Source organism: Melanotaenia boesemani, chromosome 17, assembly GCF_017639745.1.
Source record: "Melanotaenia boesemani isolate fMelBoe1 chromosome 17, fMelBoe1.pri, whole genome shotgun sequence".
Classification (NCBI taxonomy): Eukaryota; Metazoa; Chordata; class Actinopteri; order Atheriniformes; family Melanotaeniidae; genus Melanotaenia; species Melanotaenia boesemani.
In genome coordinates, this window is record NC_055698.1 from 5043692 (window position 1) to 5065717 (window position 22026).

The 22026-nt window shown below is 41.7% G+C and overlaps 1 protein-coding gene across 1 annotated transcript in view; it reads left to right on the forward strand.

The window, feature by feature from the left end:
* LOC121628243 overlaps nucleotides 1–22026 on the forward strand; it is a 33109-nt gene that overhangs the window by 4353 nt on the left and 6730 nt on the right. The window contains exons 6-20 of the mRNA XM_041967228.1: nucleotides 1078–1181; nucleotides 1296–1485; nucleotides 1718–1849; nucleotides 1995–2138; nucleotides 4103–4238; nucleotides 4402–4552; nucleotides 7401–7537; nucleotides 9268–9379; nucleotides 9671–9734; nucleotides 11526–11729; nucleotides 11851–11996; nucleotides 12312–12430; nucleotides 13390–13511; nucleotides 13597–13694; nucleotides 20524–20660. Coding sequence (XP_041823162.1) covers nucleotides 1078–1181; nucleotides 1296–1485; nucleotides 1718–1849; nucleotides 1995–2138; nucleotides 4103–4238; nucleotides 4402–4552; nucleotides 7401–7537; nucleotides 9268–9379; nucleotides 9671–9734; nucleotides 11526–11729; nucleotides 11851–11996; nucleotides 12312–12430; nucleotides 13390–13511; nucleotides 13597–13694; nucleotides 20524–20660 — 1996 coding nt within the window. The remainder of the gene's footprint in view (nucleotides 1–1077; nucleotides 1182–1295; nucleotides 1486–1717; nucleotides 1850–1994; nucleotides 2139–4102; nucleotides 4239–4401; nucleotides 4553–7400; nucleotides 7538–9267; nucleotides 9380–9670; nucleotides 9735–11525; nucleotides 11730–11850; nucleotides 11997–12311; nucleotides 12431–13389; nucleotides 13512–13596; nucleotides 13695–20523; nucleotides 20661–22026) is intronic.

Genomic DNA, 22026 nt, shown 5'->3' on the forward strand with positions numbered 1-22026 from the left:
GTATTTAGTTTGAAGACACTTTATTCTTATTTTTTCCTCCTTTATTTTTATGTCTCTATTTATTTTGTGTTATTTTCCTTTTACATTTTTTTTTTCAAGCACATTCATTTCTCTGTTTCCTTTTGACATTTTCTTATGCATTTCTGCCCCATTATGTAAATGAGGGGGCAGTGTTTCAAGGCATGTCTTGGACCAGATCCTCACCAATTGGTCAATCAAGACTGAGCAGTTAGTGCAGGCAGAGCTTCCTGCATGGCTGCCTGCTGAGTAAGGCTGTGGGAGGGAAATGAAGGTTTTAGATTGGCAGAAATGGCTGACTTTCAGCAGGAGACTGTACAGGATCGTCTCTTTTAGCTGAAAAGTCACACAATAACTTATGACTTTTTATGATTTAGTGTGGATGCAGTAACTGAGAGGCTGTTCCAGCTGCAGACGTGCACAACTAATAGGTTGACGGTTCTGGGTTGCCTGGATTGTTGAGATTAGAACTTATTTTAAATATTCCGTGAACGTCCGAAGAACAATCCCCGAAACACCGTTTCACTTCCTCCTTTCCTGCCCACTGCAGCCGCTGCTCCTGGAGCAAAACACACTGCTCTGTATTGTAAAGAATATTCCAGCCTTCATTTAATCCTGTCATAATTGCTTGTAAGGACAAATACACGCCAGGGCGCACCGCACACAGTGGCTGTGAAGTTGGTTTCTTATTCACAGCCTTAGAGATACATGAGATGGCGTACCGCAGAGCTCAGTTGTGAGTTGCCTAATTAAGTAACTGAGTAATTTTTATTTAGTTCAGTTAAATGAATAAAAATAACTCAGTTGTTTAGGGCTGGACTGGAGCAAAAAGTCAGGCTGGAGTCATACACTCAGCCAGGACACACTAATTCATATTCTGCACATATATGTTCACATGCAAGTACACACACACACATGCATGTTTGCGCGCGCACACACACACACACACACACACACATCAGCTGATCTGCTGAATTTGCTACATATGCATTTTGTCTCAGGGTGTAATGAACTCATAAAAAAAATTTTTTTTCACTTGATATTTCACATCTTGTACAGGGAGACTATGAGGTGAAAGTGAACTTGGCAAGGGACACAGCCTCTAGTTTGAAGAACAAACTTTCCTGTGTGTGTGGAATCCCAGCAAATGTCCTTCATTACAAGTAAGAATGTAGACAGCATTTATAGGGGAATTTATATAAACAATTATTATTACTGTTATTACTACTATTACTTTTTAATGTGTTTTTATTATCTGATTACCAATATTGTATCAGAGGAACAAATGAAGTGGGCATTTCATTGGAGAGTTGTGGGATCACAGAAACATCAACGGTGTACTTTTCATTATCCACATTTGCTGAAGAGGACCAAACTTCCAAGGAATTCTTCATTGATGACATTATTCCAGCAGTTCAGCAAACTCCCAAAGGAATCAGTATCTTGCTTTCATCTCTCTATATGATCGTAAGAAGTCTGTGCATGTGCGCACACACACACACACACACACACACACACACACACACACACACACACACACACACACACACACACACACACACACACACACATACCCTCTGTTGTCCATCTTAGAATTCCCTTATCCACATGCATTTAAATAAAATAGTTATTGTTTACTCTCAGGGAATTTTAGAGTTTACTTTAATTTTCATGGTTTTTAATGACCTTTCTCTTTTAGAAATACAAACGCTCAGTGGATTTCCAAAAGAAATTGATTGGCTACATCCAAAAACTAACTGCATGCAACCCCCTGGCACAAAGTTTGTACCAGTTACTCTGTAAGAATGAAAACATATCCAGGATTCAAAAGGTAAGTTATATTGACAAATAAAGATATTAAATTGCTGTCTGTTGTTTCTTGGTTGATTTTCTTTCATTACTTGTTTCTTCCTTGATTCAGTGTATGTCAATCAAATTGTTCTGATTGTTTATGTCGTTTTACTACTACAATGTAGATTGCTGTAATTGAAGGCTTGTACACCCTATTTCGAGAGCTTCTACCAAATCATGGAACAAATCAAGGTGACAGGATCATCGAGGACGTTGAGGTCTTTGAGTATTCAACACACTGCTGGGCATATCTCATGTCAGAAGCAGAGGTACTTTTGAACCAGTGCAACAAAATCCCCTTCACGCTTCGGCTGGAAAATATCAAGTTTCAAGATAGCATGTGTGAATAATCTTTCTCTCTGTAGAATACTGGACTCCAAAATGTTTAGAAATTATCTTATAATCCTTCTCAGATTTATGAGCAGCAAAGATAGCTTCTCTAAGATCATTGTTGATGTCTTTCCTCCATGGCATAGGGTTAACACACAGCTGAACGCTGAACTTCTACTTTTATCCTGAGGTGATCAAACTTGTTCAGTTCATGAATTGTATGCTGTTAGCAGGATCTTGCTGTTTTTTTTTTTTATCTTCCTAATAGTTAAAAAGCTTTTATTAGTAAATTACTCTCTTCAGATGGGTGTCTTCCTCTCTGCCTTTAAAACAGCAGTAGTGAGGCACCTTCTGAAGAAGAGTAGATTAGACCCAAACATTCTTGATAACTACCGACCTGTATTCAGCTTACCATTTCTAAGTAAACTTCTTGAAAATGTTGTTTTTATTCAGCTAAATGAGTTTTTATATAAAAACAATATTTTAGAAAAATGTCAGTCTGGATTTAGGACAAACCACAGTACTGAGATGGCCCTTTTAAAGATTGCCAGGGATCTTAGATGTATAATTGATTAAGTTATGTTATCAGACACTTAGTTTTATCATAAGCCTACCTAACATATCATGACAGTAGTCTTCCATCTTCATCAGAGGTGTAACCGGATGGTGTGTGACACCTCTGATGAAGACAGAAGACTACCGTTGAAACATGTCAGGTAGGGCTGGGCGATTAATCGATAAAATCGATAAATCGAATTTTCCAGTTTTGGAGATTTATTTTTATGAAAATCTGGATTTTTTTTTTTTTTTTTTTACCATAGTTAGTTAGCAGCAGACTTAGCCCTCCCTCCACACCAGAACGGTGTTTGTCTGACAGATTTTCAGTGAAGTGGTCCTTCACTCACGCCTGGGATTTAGCTGTGCGAATAACTGCAGTGAGAAATGCTGCTCTCTATGAGATGCAGAAGTCAACTTAACCCACAAACACTAGTTAAGATACAACCTTCATCAGGGGAATTATTTCTGCAGTGGATCCTGTATGATAAGGATCCAGATGGAAAGAGATCACGGATGCATTGTGTCGCATATTTCTATGTAAGATATGAAGTTGTTTATATGGTGGAAAAGCTATGACATTATATGCTTTATTTTTGCTGGCATTCATTTATATAAACAAATAAATGTTTTTAAAAAGTTTATTTATGTTTTGTAAAAGAAAAGAAAAGAAATTATTAAAATCGGAAATCGGATTTGGCTATAAAAAATTGGAGATTTTATTTTTAGGCCATATCGCCCAGCCCTAATGTCAGGTATAGTCAGGTATAGCCTGGCCTTGTTTCCACATCAGAGGTTTGGATTTTTGGCTGCAACTCTACCATGAAGACCAGTTCTGGTCAGACTTCTACAGACAGCAGATGGGTGTACCCGGGCTGGACTGGTTTCTATCACTTCTGAGCTGGTGGCACTGCTGGACATCTTCTGATTTTGATGAGAAATAAACTTAATGTAATTTTCATCTTTTTTTTCTTGGCCGGTCACTGACTATGATCGTACAAAACTCTTGACTTTTTACAAGTGTACCTATAAGAATTGATGCTGGTTTGAGGGCAAAGAGAAGTAAGACCAAATATTAATACGATTTAGATTTTTCTTTAGCTTGCTCACTTTGCTTTTTGTAAATTGATAATAAACAATCATCATTTATATATATGAAAGCATTCTTAGTATACAGCATTTGTTCACACCTTCCTTAAAATGTTTGCACAGTACTGTACACACACACACACACACATATAGTATATTGTATATTGAGAGAAAAGCAGTATTTGTGTACACAGATTAGTGACCTTGTGTAGAATTTATACACCTTACATATGACTGTCCTTGTACTTTTTTTTTATAGAAAGAAACATCAGAACATGAAAACTTTGCACCATTTTACCTGATGAGTGAAGATGGCAGTCGGTTCTGTGAGCCAGTCCGGGTTCCTGGAGTACCAACTACCATGGAAAGAGCAGCTGTTCTGCAGAAAATAAAAGGTCAAACAACCTTTTATAAAAGAAAACCAACATGTGCAAATAACAATATAAATATTCCTGTCTTGTTTTGTCTTAATTTTGTCTTTATGATTATTAGAATTAAAATGTTTCTAGTAAGCTAGAGTCTGTTAACAGAATTTTATCATCTGTTTCTGTCATGTAGAAGGAGAAAGAATTCCAAACTGCACTGAAGAGGTTTTACTGGAAACATCACTGAAGACAGCCACTGACATTGAGAAGATTCTTCTCAGTGTTCATCCTTCACTAAAAACCTATTATCTTTGGATTTCGCATGACAGCGTGTCTGGTCAGAAGTATGTATTTCATATGGTTGAAGTGAGCATGGTACAATCACATCCAACCATTTAATTGTTCATTTTCAGTAGTTGTAAACTAATTCAAACCACCGTAATTACAAATATTTTTAAACTACTTGAGTAAAAGGAAGAGCTTTGGCTGAGGGAAAGCAAGAAGATTTTGGTTAAGTGTCTTTTGACTGGTTGAATTCCAGGAGACTTGCTAGTGGGGTGAAAGTGGGGATGATGGTGGCTAATGAACTATCACTGTTCCTGTTTCTAGTCAGAAGGCTACTACAACTCATAAATAAAATGTTGACAAACACAGTACGTTTATAACCCTGAGATCACCTTAAATCCAGCTGTATATGTTTGAGGCAGATTCAGGTCTAGAATATGAAGGTGAGCAGCACAAAATTAACAAATGTGTCAACAAATGTATGAACACAAAAAACTGTTAGCTCCCTTATATGCTTTTTGCTCAGAGTACCCATGACGTACCTGTATGTACTAAAGTCAAATAATACACCTAATGAAAACATAACACAGAGATAGTGGCCTCGTAACTTAGAAAGGTCTCATGTGGTTCTGGATAAGTTGAGCTTCTTTTAGATAAAAGAATGCTAAAACATACTTACTGTATAACTTTTTCAAAGTTTATGAGGAAATGGAGTTTGAAAGACACCATACAATGCTGATGAGGAAGCTCATTGTTGGTGATGCAAAGTGGATTACAGAGAAAATATACAACATCTATCTATCTATCTATCTATCTATCTATCTATCTATCTATCTATCTATCTATCTATCTATCTATCTATCTATCTATCTATCTATCTATCTATCTATCTATCTGTCTATCTGTCTATCTGTCTATCTGTCTATCTGTCTGTCTGTCTGTCTGTCTGTCTGTCTGTCTGTCTGTCTAGAGACACACAAACCACTTCTTCAGCTCTACTGGAATCAGAATTAGACACACTTAACCCCAGATTAGGAAATTTCATTGTCACAGCAGCTAATCTACAATTCTCAAATAAATATCCAAATAAAAATATGAATAATGAGACAATATGGGATACAAGATCAAAAACAGAAGTATGGCGGTGCATAAACAAAAGAAATAAAGTAAGAAGCAGAGTTAACCAGTTGTGGGTCTGCACTTGAGTTTTTATCTTACAGAGAACTGTTTCCTGTGGCAGGAAAGAGTGGTATCCTCCCAAAAAAAAATTTTATTTTTAATGAAAGAATCATCTCTCTTGAACAAACTCCTCTCCCCATGCAAGTATCCATTAATTGGCGAAAGAGGACAAAAAACTTGGAGCTACCTTCCTTTCCTGCAATCAACTGAAGTAAATATGTGAATGCTCTCTATATATAAATATAGAGAGAGCCCATGACTCTGTGTCTGATCTGCTGACCTGCAGCGTAGGTGTCCCCCAGGGGACGGTCTTGGCCCACTTTGTCTTCACCCTCTACACTGCAGACTTCAGACACAACACAGACAGCTTTGTTCTGCAGAAGTTCTCAGATGACTCTGTGAATGTTTGAACTGATTACTGAGGATGACGGTGTAGACTACAGAGGACTGATGCAGAACTTTGTGGACTGGTGTCAACAAAACCACCTCCTAATCAATGCAAAGAAAACCAAGAAGATGGTGGTGGATTTTTGCAGATGCCAGTTGTTGTGGAATTTTATTATCAAAGATCACACACTACGTGAGAATCAAACAAAGTATTTTATTAAGAGCTGATCAGCAATGAGAGTCACACAGTCAAACAGCTTTGGCTGAGCGAGTCCGCAGAGATACACATGGGCTTGGTTAATATAGACTCGCATGAGGTGATAGCATCAAGGTTGTTGAAGCAAATCCTCAGTACACTGTCTTCAGAACCTGCTCAAACTAGTACAGAGTTTCAGAAAAATGTTAACAGCGGTGTGATAAGAAAGAAAGCTCATTACCAAATATTTGCTGGGTACAGGTCGTTCTGCTTAGTGAAATATAAGCCATGGTTTTAATAATACAAAGTGCAAGATTACATGTCTCATCTAAACATCACACAAATATATAAGGATTATGTGTATAATTTTCCATTATACGGTCTGCTGTCCCATTACCAGTCAACATCCAGGAAATGAACATTGAGAGAGTGGACTAAAAAGTACCTGGGGTTTCAGCTAAACAATAAACTGGACTGGACTCACAACAGAGATGCACTGTACAGGAAAGGTCAGAGCAGGTCTTTCTTCTGAGGAGATTGCAGTCTTTTGGAATGAAGGGGGCTCTCCTGAGGACCTTCTATGACTCAGGGAGTCCAGCTCTGTCCTGGGCTGTTCTCTGGACTCTGTGCAGGAAGTGGGTGACAAAAGGGTCATGGCAAAACTGATATCCATGCTGGACCATGAGTCCCACCCCCTGCAGGACGCTCTGTCTGCTGTGGAGAGCAGCTTCAGTGACAGCCTGGTCCATCCTGGCTGTGTGAAGATCAGATAGCGGAGGTCTTTCCTCACTGCTGCTGTCAGACTTTGCAATGAACACATGTAGACTGTCTTTACATATTTTATATACATGTTTATGTACATATTTATATACTGTACATACTCACCCTATCAGACAATATACTGTCATATTATTACTTATTGTGTGTGAGTGTTGTTTGATATCACCTATGTGCTTCTGCTTACTGCACCTGTACTGTTGCAGCAATGCAATTTCTACAGCGGGGGACTAATAAAGGTTTACTCATTATTATTAATTTCTGCAATACTTAGATTGGTAATGTTATATTTACATTATATTATATTTACAGTACACACTGTATTTAAATTTTCAATCACTTCAGTAATTCATTTCACTATATTCCAGCTTCCACGTCAGTACAGGGAAGTCTATTGGAGACATGGCAGAGCACCTGAAGGCTTTCCCTCTACTTGCAGTAACACCACCACTGCATTTGAAGGATCTAGGATGTCAAGATCCATGTCTTGTTTATCTGGAAAAAGGTACTACACAGATTTATACTTCAAATGTATGCAGAGAAATTAATAATGGTAAAAGCTGTAGAGGAAATTTCTTAAATGCAAGTATTTGCAACACGGTCACCCAGATATGAAAACAGTACGTTCATTGTAACATGGGCCACAATAACCTAGCATAGACGTGATGAGCTGTTAGCGTATTGCACCCTTGGCTAAATATTCTTTTCACATTCAGCCTTTATTAAGACCTCCTGTCCCCTTCACCCCATGTCTTTTGTGGTAATATTAAATATTTGGTAACCAGGAACAGGCTGGCCATGTAGCATTCTGGGCATTTTCCTGGTGGTGCTGACGTGTTTTGGGGCCTACACAGTTCAATTGTTAGTATGACTTCATAAAACTCACTAGATAAATGGTCCAACTAACACTGGGCCGGCCCGCTCAAATTTTTAAACACCACCCCTTTTCCTGTGGTCATTGTGCCTGAGTAATTTATCCATACAAATAGTTTATTTCCTGACCATGCGTTAACCCCTGGCTCACTGGTTCTGCTCTTCACTGACACCAGACTGAACCAATCAGATACCTTAAACTGCTTAAACAGCTGGAGGACTAAGCTAACGGCTAACATTGGAGCCACTTAAACAACTGCAATGGAATACTTTGCTGAAACTTTATCACCTAGCACTAGCCACAGCAAAGACTTTAGCCAAGATGGTGCCACAATGCTTCACAACAATCTCACTCAGGTCAGGGGTCTGGACTGACACTTGACATGCATAAAACTCTGCTAGGTTGTACCACCACCACCACTCCAGAAATTAGCCATGACTCAGCCGTTGTGCGTCCCTCTGTGATGGCTGTTACACCTGCTGCAGCTGAAAACACTCCCTTTACCTACAGCACTGATCCTGGATGCTAGGATAAAATTGAACATTTGAGGATATTTTGGATTACCAGGGACAAAAAGTTAGTCAGAACAAAGATTTGGATGTTGCAGACAACAGAAGGGGTACTTTTCTAAAACCTCTATCTAAAACTGAGAAACTGGCAAATGGTGAAACTATATCAAGAAAATTTGGGAATTGTTAGCCTAGTGGTTATAGAGGTGAGTTTGGGTCTGGAAAACCTGGATTCAAGTCTGGAATCTGGCAGCCCACTGATCCTAGAAACTAGGATGGGTTAAATGCAGAGAAAGAATTTACCAACTTGAGATTAATTAAGTATAATAAAAAAGAAAAAAGGTTGCTTTATTCCATTTTAAAAAGTACTGTGCTGTGTTTTGCATGTAAACTACTTAGGGGCAGTCTGCAAGTCACTGCAGGCTATAGAGGCTGTAAAAAGGCAGCTATGCGCCTTGGTGAACATAAAAGATCAGAGGGCCACAGAAGGGCCTTGGTTATTTATATTATGTGCTGTGCTGATGCTGGGTGTCCAGATTCGGAACTGAGGGGTACTACTCCCAACATTAGTCTAGGGGCCCATGACCATTTTAATCCACCACTGTTTATAGATGTTGCTTGTGCTTTTGAGCATTTCCCATGCTCATAATTTCATACATCTCTCATGTGACACATAACATAAAAGGTTGTAAAACAATTAATGAGCATTTGCCTGTGCACCATGATCATATATGGGCCACTCTGGGCCAAAATGCCAGGGCCGATTTTGTTGCCCCAGTCCAGTCCAGTTGCTACTGATCCATATTTAATGTCTTCCATGTCCATATTTTGTCTTCTCTATATTATTTGCAGAAAAACTTGGTGTTTATCTGAATAAAAATAAGCTGACACCTGAAGCGATTGATGTCTTTGACTGCATGTCTGGCAAAAAAAAGATCCTGGATGTGAACAAATTGGCTGCTGTGTAAGTATTGATTATTCTTGCAGTAACAAGATACAGACATACTAAAACCTGAGTTGTATTTAAGATTTCTACTCTATTTGAAATATTTTTTCTTAAAAAAAAATTAAATAAAACCATTTAAGTTCCAAACTGAAGCTATCCTGTTACAAGAATGCACAGCAGTATCTTTGGTGCAACTTATTAAGATCACTAAAGTTTTAAACATAATATTATTATATTTATTCTTTCTTTTATAATATTAAACTGGTTATTGATCTTAAGAAAACATGAGGTTTTTCATTTTTTATACAGAACTGGTGACCACAGGGAGGACCACACATTTGCCACGACCAGGACTCCAAAAGAAGCTATTCTGGTATTTCTATTTTAATTTTTTTTTTTTTGTCCAGTTATTTTCCTCATATTTCCATCTGGTATTTTTTTGCTCCTAAAGCAATAGCTCTGTGAGGGTTTAGTAATTGTGCTTCTCTGGTCTGTTGCCTCCACTATCAGTAAAAACCCCAACATAAAACAGCTGCTAAACTTTCTGTACCAAGCTCGGAAGGTGGAGGCGAGGTAATCACTTCTAGGTGAAGCAGCAGCTAGCTTTAGCTCCCTTAACTTACCCAGCAGCAGCCAGCCAGCAGCTAGCTTTAGGTTTAGCTCTCTTCACTTTACCCAGCAGTGATGAAGCAGACACGAGACTCTGCTGGAACTAGAAGAGCTGGGTGGTATTTATTGCTAAAGCTTGTAGCAACACATTCACTTCTCTGGTCAGAGAGTCTCTCCCAGCTAACTTTCTCTGCTCCAACCAGTGTTGCCAGATTAGAAATCTTAATTTATCATACCAGGAGCTCAGAATAACCATATTTTTGAGGAAAACACACCTACTTTGCATCCTGATGTGGCTCAGGACGATCAGCTTCAATAACACAATATCAAAGACTGTACATATTATAGCCTATATAGCAGTTTTAACTTTAAAGACTAACAGAAAAGATAAAAAGAACCAGCTCTTACAGTACAGAACAGCATCTCTAGCTGTGTGGTGTGCAGGATGACCCCAGGCCGAACAGCCAATAATATCAGTCAATTCCCAAACTTGTTCAGGCATTAACCAGCTTGTGAAGGTATGTTTGGTCCAACACGACCCACTAAATTTTTCATGCAGTAAAATAAGAAAGTCATTATCATGTAAACAGCAACATTTACAAACATACACTCCATATAAAGTTCTTAACAAAAAAACTCACATATCACTTAACCACATCATTTACAACCAGATAAACACACTGACAATCTGATTAAGTTAAAAGGTTCCTTCATCAGTATTTAGCCTGGGATAATAAAATGTTCCTCATTTGGCAGTTTTACAGTTGTTTCTGAGTTGGACGAGGACAGCTGTGTACAGTAGTGTACAGGTGTTAAATCCAAGCAGTTTAAGTATTAAAATATCCATCTGTAAATTTACCACAGCACATTATATTAACTAAAAATTTATCTGTGATACCAGGACATCTCAACTAGGACTTCCTGTATACCCCAGTAGCTTCTATGTCCATCTCTCCTCTAACACTCATTTATGAAATAGAGAACTCACAACTGACTGCTGCTGCTGGTAGAGACTCAATATCAGAAAGTTCTGACATTTACCTCCTCCTCAAGTGCCTTTTTCTTTTAAACATCTATGTTCTTTGTTCGTGGTATTTTGTTTTTGAGCTAAGGTTTATCTTGCATGTGATGTGGTTTATGATTGATAAGAATTGTATGTTGTCCTTTTTCATTTGCACACTACATTTGCTCAGTAAATTAACAGCAAAAAAAAAACAAATTGATGAATAATAAGAAATTATAAAAATTAACTTGCCATTAAAGTAATTAATATTATTGTCATGACCAAAACACTGCGTGTTTCTGATTTAGGTGATATATTGACCTCAGACAGACCTTCTAAGTGGTTGTAATCATAAATTATGTTATATATTGTAAGGGCACGGTGTAAAAATGATTAATCATTCATTCAAATAAAGACACAAAGTCAAAACTCTTTTGGATTTAAAAAACTGTCCGCCATCCTGGAGTATACAATAGTAGAATTTAGTCAGTATCACAATGAAGTGCCAGCTTCACATATCTGATTAGATTTCTGGTCTTTTGTTCTCATCAGGTCCTCATAGATACAAGCTCTTCAATGGATGAAAAATGCTATGGAAGTGTTGACATAAAGAAAATCCATGCAGTGAAAGAGCTTTTTGGCATCTTTGCATCTCGGAGTATGGCTTATGATTTTCACCACATCATAGGCCTTGTCAAGTTCAACTCAACTGTGAAAACAATCCACACATTTACAGAAACACTTGATAAGTTTAAGGTAAGTTTATCAACCTTTGATTAATCTGATACTGTACACATAAAACTTAAATATCAATTGTCAGTTAAGATATTTTCACAGCACAGGCTCTTGAGTCTGAAACAGTTTTTACTTTGTCCAGGAACACGTGCGCACTCTTGAGCCATCAGGAATCACACTGCTGTATGATGCTCTACAACACGGACAAGCTGAGCTAGAGAAAGTCAAGAGCAAATTCTCACAGTGCAGACTTCGCATTCTGTGTCTCACAGATGGAAATGATGTTGGGTAAATTTCACTGGCTCTGCTAGTTAGCTAACAGCTACCATACTGAGGTGATCAGCTCTGCCATCTTTAAATAATACTCCAGTATTACTAATACAAAGTTAAGGTTCAAGCTTAAGTTATGATGGTGTTAGGTGAGGATTAAACTATGTCAGTGTAATCTCCTTTTATGTGGGTGACTGTGTCTGTATTTCTGTGTCTATGTAAAATTACAGCCTTGCTTGGTTTTAAGTTATGGTTAACTTGTTTTAGGTTTAGGGATGTGAAGTCACTAATTATTTTATGTCTTTAACAACATATCTGGATGTTTCTGAGAAGATCTTCAAACATGCCAGCTCATGTTGCTGTCGACCTGATAAGGTCCCAGATAATAGTGGATTCAATCCTCCTTGGAAATGTGGTGAATAACATTCTGCATGGAATCAGTAATGCAACAGGTAACTTTTCATGGAACTTCAAAGTTTACAAAATAATTTCTATAATCTTTTTAAGGTTTTATTTTCATTACATTCTTGAAGGTTTATTTCTATGGATTATAATATTTCAAGAGCAAAAGTCAAAGTTCTTATTTAGGGCTAATGGCAGACCTACTGTATACTAATGCTGCTAGAGTTGATCACTCACAGAATAAGACTGGAAAGTAAGCTTTAATCCTGAGCTTAAAGAAACAGAAATCCCAGTTAAGGCAAAAAATATAAAAAAAAAACACTAACTAAAGATTATATAGCTTATGTATCAGGACAAAATAAAAAGGTCCTTACCAGGTGTCAAAAGTATGTCAATATAAACAACACAGGAAATATTGCACACCATTCTAAATTTGAGAAAAACTAACCCAGAAATCCAAAAGATCATGTGAAAAACTAAATGATGTGAGAGCCTGTAACTCCTGAAATCGTACTGCTGCTAAATTGTCCCTTTTCTGTTACAAGCAAAGCACATATTTGTGCAGAGTCAAGTCTAAGCGAAAGTTACCCTCAAAAATGAATAAATAAATGAATATATAAATAAGCCTATTATATCTTGGACAGTAATGTACTGTTTTCCTGCCAACTTTGATGTGTCCTTATGGATGGTGCAATGACGTTTCTGCAGCCAAGAGCCTCCCAATGAAAATGACTTGCAGAGATGGAAACAGAATCAGATAGTTAATGCAAACTGAAAAGGTTCTGCATTACTAATTACAGTAATGAAAAAAAATGTAGGAACAAGGGAAACAATAACGGGATGAGATGATGCCATTGTTGCTTCCATCCTATCGAGCAAGAGTGTGGACTTTTTCAGTGACATGTCTGACAGTTTTATTGTAGTTTGGTAGTAACAAAACTGTCCCCACAGGCAGCTGACAGCAGACTTGCTGAATGAGTGTTAAATCACACACCTGTTTCTCTTTTAGGAGGATGTTGTTTCAAACCAGAAACAAGCAGAGATGGGGTCAAGCTTTTTGAGACTGAAACTGCTCTTTCTTTGGAGATGAGGAAACCAAAAAGCAAAGCTGATCCATCAAGCATCACTGAGGTTCATACACTTTGTCTCAAAATTGATCATAATTACCTTTACATTACAATAATACTTTGACTTATGTACCGTTCTTATTTTACAGAGTCTTTTGACAAGCTACTTTGCTACTCATGGATATGATGCCTTTCCAGAGGCTGTCTTACCGAGTCAGATGCAGAGCAAAGTGACTGTGACACAAAAGTAAGTAATAAAACAGAATTTCACTGCAAGGGAATACGAGAGTTAGTCAGGTTTTCAGCACAAAAAGGAGGTAGATAAATTATTTCTTATAATGACTGACATGATTTCAATAATCACCTTTGTAAACTTTTTTTTTATCTAGTTAAATTAAGAAGACTTGTTGAAAATTGTATGTTTTGATAGTTTTCAGGAAGTTTTATGTTAAAGGTGAAATTATAATATAGAATCTTCAAAGATCTGACTTTTTATTGGACAGATTACTTCAAATATTCTACCAATATTTTTTTATTTGTTGTTGTTGTTTGTTTTTGCTCAGTGTTCTTGAGGTCTGGAGAAATGTTTGTAACTTGCTTTAGTCAAAAATACCTCCAGAATAAAGTGTTGGCTACAAAAATACATTTGGAAATGTTTTATTGTATGACAGAGAATAAAGTACCTTGTTGTATGTTTACAGGTACATCCATTTTAAACATCATTGTCCTCATACTCATATGTTGTTAGGTAATACATCCACTAGCAGGCAGTGTACAGTTCAGAGCTCTGACATCAGTGAAAGACAATCGGAGATTTTCTTTTTTTTTTTGCTTTAAACCTGTCTTGTCAGCATCATAGGAAACAGAATGATGGTCTGACTTCTCTGTTGCTTTGCCAAGGGGAGCTTGATGGGTATAAGGCTCCCCTTGATAATCAAAGCAAAGGGGACAGAATAAAAAGACAGGCTTGAACACAAAAGAGAATAGAACAGAGAAGAAATAGAAATAGGGGGGAAAAAAAACAAAGGAAAAAAAGGGGTCCATAGAAAACATGCGGTTATGTCAGGTTTCCTCATGAAATCATAAACAGGGAGATGAAGACAAGGATTTTATGAAAAGATGTCAAGAAATATGGCTTGCAGATATTTTGCTGAGATCAAAAGGAGCTGAATGACAGAGTTTGCAGAGATCACTTCATTAAAAATGTACAAATAACTTCAGTTGGTTAGGGTCCTTCTCTGTTAGCCTCTGCCTTGTTGTAGCTAAATTAAAGTTGCACTATGTAATTTCACACTGACATTCACTATGTACATTTCTGGAGCCGTCGCTGCCCAACAGTATCCTGAAACTGAGAAACTTGTAAGATTGGATCGGCTGAAAATCGGACACAAGCGCAGGCTGGTTGAGAGAAGGATTTTAATTGAGCTCTAACAGACCAAAGGTGTGACAAGACAATACAAAGTTCTGCAGTGTGCTAAGGGTTTAAGTAGGCCAGAGGACAGGTGTGACTTGTTAGGTTGATGAGGATAGAGGCAGGTGAAGTCCGATGAGCTGGAACAGATGAGTCCTGGGAGATGAAGTCCTAGAACCGGTGATCAGAATTCTGGTGAAGCAGAGCGTACTGGTGCCGGAGGAGCAGGCATGACAGAACCTCCCCCTTGAGGCGCAGCTCCCGATGCGCCACGCCGCCTGCCAGGAGGACTACCCCTAGGCCGAGGGGCAGGGCGATCCGGACGAGCCCGGTGGAAGTCCCGGATGAGATCAGGGTCCAGGATATCCCCACTCGAAACCCAACTGCGCTCCTCAGGGCCATACCCTTCCCAGTCCACCAGGTATTCCAGGTGCCCCCGGCGACGCCTGGAATCCAGCAGAGACTGGACCGAGTACGCCACAGTCCCCTCAACCTCCAGGGCTGGAGGAGGGTCATCCAGCGGAACAGCATCAGCGAGGGGACCTCTGATCACCGGCCTGAGGAGGGAGACATGAAAAGTCGGTGAGACGCGAAAGTGTGAAGGTAGTTGGAGAGTATACGCAACCTCATTGACCCTGCGAAGGATCTTAAAGGGGCCAATGAAGCGAGGGCTCAGCTTCCAACACGGCAGCCGGAGACGGAGGTCCCTAGTAGAGAGCCAGACCTGATCCCCTGGCTGGAACACCGGAGCCTCCGAACGCCTGCGATCCGCCTGGATCTTCTGATGGCGAATCACCCGGCGCAGCTGGACATGAGTGGTCTCCCAAACCCGCCCGGCCAGCAGAAACCACTCATCAACGGCCTGGATCCCCTCCCGATTCGGGATCCAGGGACTAAATGGAGGTTGACGCCCCAGCACACACTGGAAAGGCGTCAGCCCGGTTGAGGCGTTCCGCAGGGAATTCTGGGCGTATTCCGCCCAGGGCAGGAACCGAGATCAGGTGTATTGATTTCGAGAACTGTGGGCCCGTAAAAACCTCCCCAGCTCCTGGTTCGTTCGCTCAGCCTGTCCATTGGACTCGGGATGGTAACCAGAAGTCAGACTCACAGAGATGCCAAGGTGGCGGAAGAAAGATTTCCAGACCCGGGAGATGAACTGCGGACCCCTGTCAGACACAATATCCTCTGGAAGACCAAAGTTCCTGAAGACCTGGCAAAACAAGGCCTCAGCAACCTGAAGAGCAGAAGGCAGTTTAGCAAATGGAATAAATTTACAGAACTTGGAGAAACGGTCAACGACCACCAGAATTACAGTATGTCCTTCAGAGACAGGTAAGTCTGTAACAAAGTCCACTGCGACGTGAGACCACGGCCTCTGAGGAACAGGCAAGGGCATAAGTTTCCCCACAGGACGATGGCGTGGAGACTTGGTTGTAGCACAGAGAGAACAGGAACGAACATATTGGAGGACATCAGAGGCCAGGCGAGGCCACCAATATTTCTGCCCTATTAGGTGGGCCGTGCGCTTTGCTCCAGGATGACCCGATGCTGCAGATGTGTGTGCCCACCTGATAACCCTGTCTCGGAGGTTCAGAGGGACAAACGTCCGTTGGGCTGGACATTCCGGTGGTGTTGGAGTCAGACGTAACTCTCATGTGATACCCGCGTCAATGTCCCAACTGATGGGGTTGAGAAAGACTGAAGCCGGTAGGATGGAAGCCTGCTCCATAGGCTCCGCGTGAGGAGCATCTCGTCGAGACAGGGCATCCGCCTTGGTGTTACGACTTCCTGGTCTATAGGAAATGGAAAAGTCAAAGCGTGAAAAGAACAAAGCCCACCTGGCTTGACGCGGATTAAATCTCTTAGCTGTGCGGAAATACTCCAGGTTCCGATGGTCCGTGAGAACCTGGAATGGATGGTGAGCCCCCTCGAGCCAATGTCGCCACTCCTCTAATGCCAACTTCACCGCGAGTAGCTCACGGTCGCCCACATCATAGTTCTTCTCAGCTGGAGTCAGGGTCCTAGAGAAGTAAGCACAAGGATGGAGTTTAGGGGGCTCACCTGACCGCTGTGAGAGTACCGCCCCCACACCAGAGTCACTTGCGTCCACTTCAACCACGAAGGCTAGGTCAGGATCAGGAAGCCGCAGGATCGGAGCCGAGGTGAAGCGTCGCTTCAGGCTATCGAAAGCCATCGGAGCTGCCGGCGTCCACACGAGATCCCTCGGTTTTCCCCTGAGTAGAGCAGTAAGGGGAGATGCGACAGAGCTGAACCCACGGATGAAACGTCGATAGAAGTTGGCAAACCCCAAAAACCTCTGTAGCTCCTTGATGGTCCGGGGGACAGGCCAGGAGGCGACAGCGTCAACCTTCACCTTATCCATTTTCACACCGTCAGAACTAATAACATAGCCCAGGAATGCAACGGTTGACTTATGGAACTCACACTTCTCTGCTTTGACGTACAGCTGATAAGACAGCAGCCGTTCCAGGACCTGCCGAACATGCTGAGTATGCTGGGACTGTGAACTAGAATAAATCAGAATGTCATCAATGTATGCTATGATGTATTTACCCAGCATGTCACGTAGAACGTCGTTGATGAGACTTTGGAATACCGAAGGGGCGTTGGCTAGCCCATATGGCATGACGCGGTACTCAAAGTGGCCAGAATGAGTACTGAACGTAGTTTTCCACTCATCCCCCTCTCTGATACGCACCAAGCTGTAAGCACTGCGGAGATCCAATTTCGAAAATATGGTTGCCCCGTGCAGTTGGTCCAGTGCACTAGGGACCAAAGGAAGAGGGTAGCGGTACTTCACGGTGATGTTATTCAGACCACGGTAGTCAATACATGGCCGAAGTCCCCCATCCTTCTTATCAACGAAGAAGAAACCCGCAGCAGCCGGAGAGGAAGATGGCCGGATGAAACCCTGGTTGAGGGCCTCCTCGATGTAAGCCTCCATGGCGCGATGTTCAGCCTGAGTCAGGGGATATATGCGGCTCCTTGGAGGAGTGGTGCCTGGAAACAGATCGATGGCACAATCCCATGATCGGTGAGGGGGCAGGCGTGTGGCTCTAACCTTACTGAATACTGCCATCAGGTCATGATATTCTCTGGGAACCGGTGGCCCGGGAACTACAGAGGGGCTCTCTACAGACGTGGCAGCACAGATCACCTTCCCAGAGCGAGGATCCGACGAAGGTGAGGGAAAACCCACCTCCCGGGTCCTCCAGTGAATGGTGGGCATGTTCTTGGTGAGCCACGGCAATCCAAGGACGAGGAGATGGCGGGACTGAGGCAGAACATACAGAGCCAACTCCTCCTGGTGAGTTCCCACTGTGAGCTGAAGGGAACTGACAAAGTGAGTAATGGGGCCCCTGCTGATGGGCCTCCCATCTATGGCTTGGACAGCGACCGGAGTAGGAAGCCGATGGAGTGTCAGATGGAGTCTCCTAGCCAGACCAGGAGAGATGAGGTTGCCTGCAGCTCCGGAGTCCACCAATGCTGGAACTGGAAGACTCATATCACCAGCATGGACAGTCACAGGAATCATAAATTGTTCAGTGCAATATAAGGGTGGTGTCACACTCACCCGCGGGTCGGGTCGTCGCCGACCTCTATCTCCCGGAGCACAGGGAACGTGTGGGCAGTCAGGTAGGAGATGAGTCCCTTCTCCACAGTACATGCACAGGCCCCTCTGCCGTCAACGCCTCCTCTCCTCAGCAGTAAGCCGTGCGTGTTCTACCTGCATCGGTTCCTCCTCCTGATCCTCCCTCGCAGAGGGTCGGGTGGCAGCACGAGTCCTCTCGCGGTGAAGATTATCAATCCGTATGGCCAAGGAAATCAGGTTGTTGAGAGAGAGAGTGTCATCCCGACAGGCCAGCTCAGTTTTAATCCCTGTCGAAAAGCCGTGATAGGCTCATTTCAACCACTCGCAGCAGCCACAGTGCGAAAGTCCAGTGCGTAATCAGCCACAGATCGTGCGCCCTGTCGCAGCCGAAGGAGCCTCTCTCCCCCCTCACGTCCCTCTGGTGGATGGTCAAAAACCGAGCGAAATAACGTCAAAAAACGTGCGTAAGAAGAGAGCACCTCACCACCGCCAGTCCAGACCGCTGTAGCCCATTCACGCACCTGACCTCCCAGAAGAGAGATAACCGTGGCAATCCGTTCACCATCCTGCAGCTCTGGGTGATAAGAAAAAAACAGGTCGCACTGCAGGAGGAATCCCGCACAGCCAGACGAATCACCGTAATAAACTTCCGGGAGACGTACTGGTGAGGCAGTGGGTCGATTTACCTCAGCTGGAGCGGCTGCCTGAGTTGGAGCCGGATTGCTGCCCACAGCTGACGGCGGGTGATGTTGAATCTGTAGGTGTTGTAACAGATCCGCCATCATCGTCTCCTGCCTGCTGACGCATTGCTCCAGGGCGGTGGCGACTGCGGCAAGTTGGGCAAGAACAGAGGGTGGCTCAGGGACTGAAGCCGTGCCTGACGAAGATCCTTCTCCAGGAGAAATGCCCGCTGTATCCATGGTGGTATTGTCTTCTGTAAGATTGGATCGGCTGAAAGTCGGACACAAGCGCAGGCTGGTTGAGAGAAGGATTTTAATGGAGCTCTAACAGACCAAAGGTGTGACAAGACAATACAAAGTTCTGCAGTGTGCTGAGGGTTTAAGTAGGCCAGAGGACAGGTGTGACTTGTTAGGTTGATGAGGATAGAGGCAGGTGAAGTCCGATGAGCTGGAACAGATGAGTCCTGGGAGATGAAGTCCTAGAACCGGTGATCAGAATTCTGGTGAAGCAGAGCGTACTGGTGCAGGAGGAGCAGGCATGACAAAACTGCACTACACAAACTCCATGTATGCTGCATGATGTTGCAGCTGAGTTTCACTTTATGCACTACGGCACATGCTAGCAAGCAGATATCAACACACCGGCCATTTTCAATTGCACACAAATTGAGTAAAGACATGCAAGTAGACATTATTGGAGGAAGATAGGAAAGAAAAGAGAGGGACAGAGCAGGAGATAAGACAAGACTCAACATAGGACTGTCTTTTTCTGGCCAGAGAGAGCTCACAGTAAAAGTAGGATGCAAAACAGATGCAGAATTAGCCATCAATAAGTCTGAGAAAATTTGCCAAAGTTCTTTAATGCTCAGCTTACGAGGGCCTAAGAGCAGAAGCTGCTTCTTGTTTTACTTGACATGATTGCACATTGTCAGGTGTGCAGCAAATAAATGTCTGTAAAGTGGAGAACAAACAAAGGAAGTGTCATTTAGAAAAAATCTTTTTGTACTGCGGCAAGTGACCATCTCCATCTAGCTGCCACTGGGATTCTGGGCTGTACTATTATCTACCCCGGGTCTACGTAGTCTCCGGCCCACCCCGAAATGGTCGTCTTGTGAGTGGCTTGAAGTTAATGGGAGCTAAATCTACCTGCTCTTGAGTGTGCTGGGCCATCACTTGTGTGAAGAACAGACTGTTTTTGTGGACTCGGAGGCTTAATTACTGTTTATTTCTTATAAGATACGGCAAAATATTAGAAAGTCATTTCATATTTGAAAATAAATGTTGCCATGTTTATTATGTAATGTTGGCAGTAAACTCAGTTAATCTTTAATGTAAACAAATGTCACAACTCTGTCACTGACTCTCAAACTAGTGCTCTGAAAGAGAAGATTCGGGAGGCCAAAGATGGGCGTTTCATGGAGAAAGACAGGCGCATCCTTGAGGAGCTGAAGAGCCTGCAATGTGAACCACATCCCTACATCAATATCTTTCCATCTGAATCTGATTTTAGTAGGTGACTTTTTATAAATATTTTTTTTCTCAAAATGACTTTTATCATTTTCATTTGTGAAATATTTACAAATTAGTTAATAACATGACAACACTGGTAAAATACAGTTGTCCTGGTTGGGTTCTGACAACATTACCTGGTTTAGGTTAAGAAAACAATGATAGTTGAGACTAAAGTAAATTCTTTGCCTTAATGGACACATTTTGCTGGTTGCTTTGGTTACTTGTAAACACAACACATCATTATAAAACTTTGTTTTTTTTAAGGTTGTTACACTGGTTAGGGTTAGAAAACAAAACTACTTGGATGGGGTTAAACCCTTGTAAGTTGCTTCAATATCATGTTAGTAGAAAACAAGAGTCCTCTCCAAAGAACAACAATAAAAACATTACTGATTTTTTTTCATGTTTTTTCTCAGATTGTTCTACCAATTTTAGCCCCAATTCAAGCTACATTAAATGTGTAATTGTGCAATTTATTTTTGTCTTTTGTTTATTTTTTAAATGTACTAAAATGAGTTAAGGCATTGATTAAAGGGTTTAAATTTGAATTATTGTATATTTGGTATTTTCGATTAGGTGTGAAGTTGATTAAATGATTTAAAAAAAAAATAGAAAGAATATTGTTCTTGAATGTTTTTATATCAGGTTTTGGTTTAGGACTTTTGTCATCTAATGTACCTGTAATTTAATAAATTTTGTTCCCGGAGTTTTGTTGACATTGTTGACAAGTTCCTCAAATACTGTCTTACAAAAAGTCTTCCCATTTTGGGTAACATACAAATCCTGGCCAGACACTTAATGAAAAATGACCTGAAAGAGCAACAAAAAAAGTCCCTTTTGACCAACAAGGATTAAAAAAAGCCACTGTGGTCACAACTAAAATAGATGCTTTTTACAAAGTCAGTATCACCCTCATCAATGCCATTTTTACACTTCACATGCAATTGCTCTCACAACCACTAAAGCTCATATATTCTCTAATTTAATCATAGGCCCCCTATGGGGCCTAAGGGGCAGGCTGGGCGGGGGTTCTGGGCTCTGGTGCCAGGGGGTGGTCCTCCTCCCTCCGGGGTGGTGGGCTCCGTATGTGCCTGGGGTCTGGGCCTGCCCTGATGTGCTGCCGTGGTGTGGGTTGGTGCATGCCCTGGTGTCTGGTTGACACCCTGGGACCCAGGGTATGGCCCGGGGGCAGGGGGGGTGTAGGGGTTTGAAGGAGGGCTGAGTGGGATTCGGGGGATTATAGGGGGAGGTGCTGGGGTGTGAGACAGGGATGCTTGTGTGTTGTGTGTGTGTGTCTATACTTTGGATGTTTGTGTGAATGGGGGGGTATGTTTGTGTGCGGGCGGGCCTGGGGGTGGTGGGC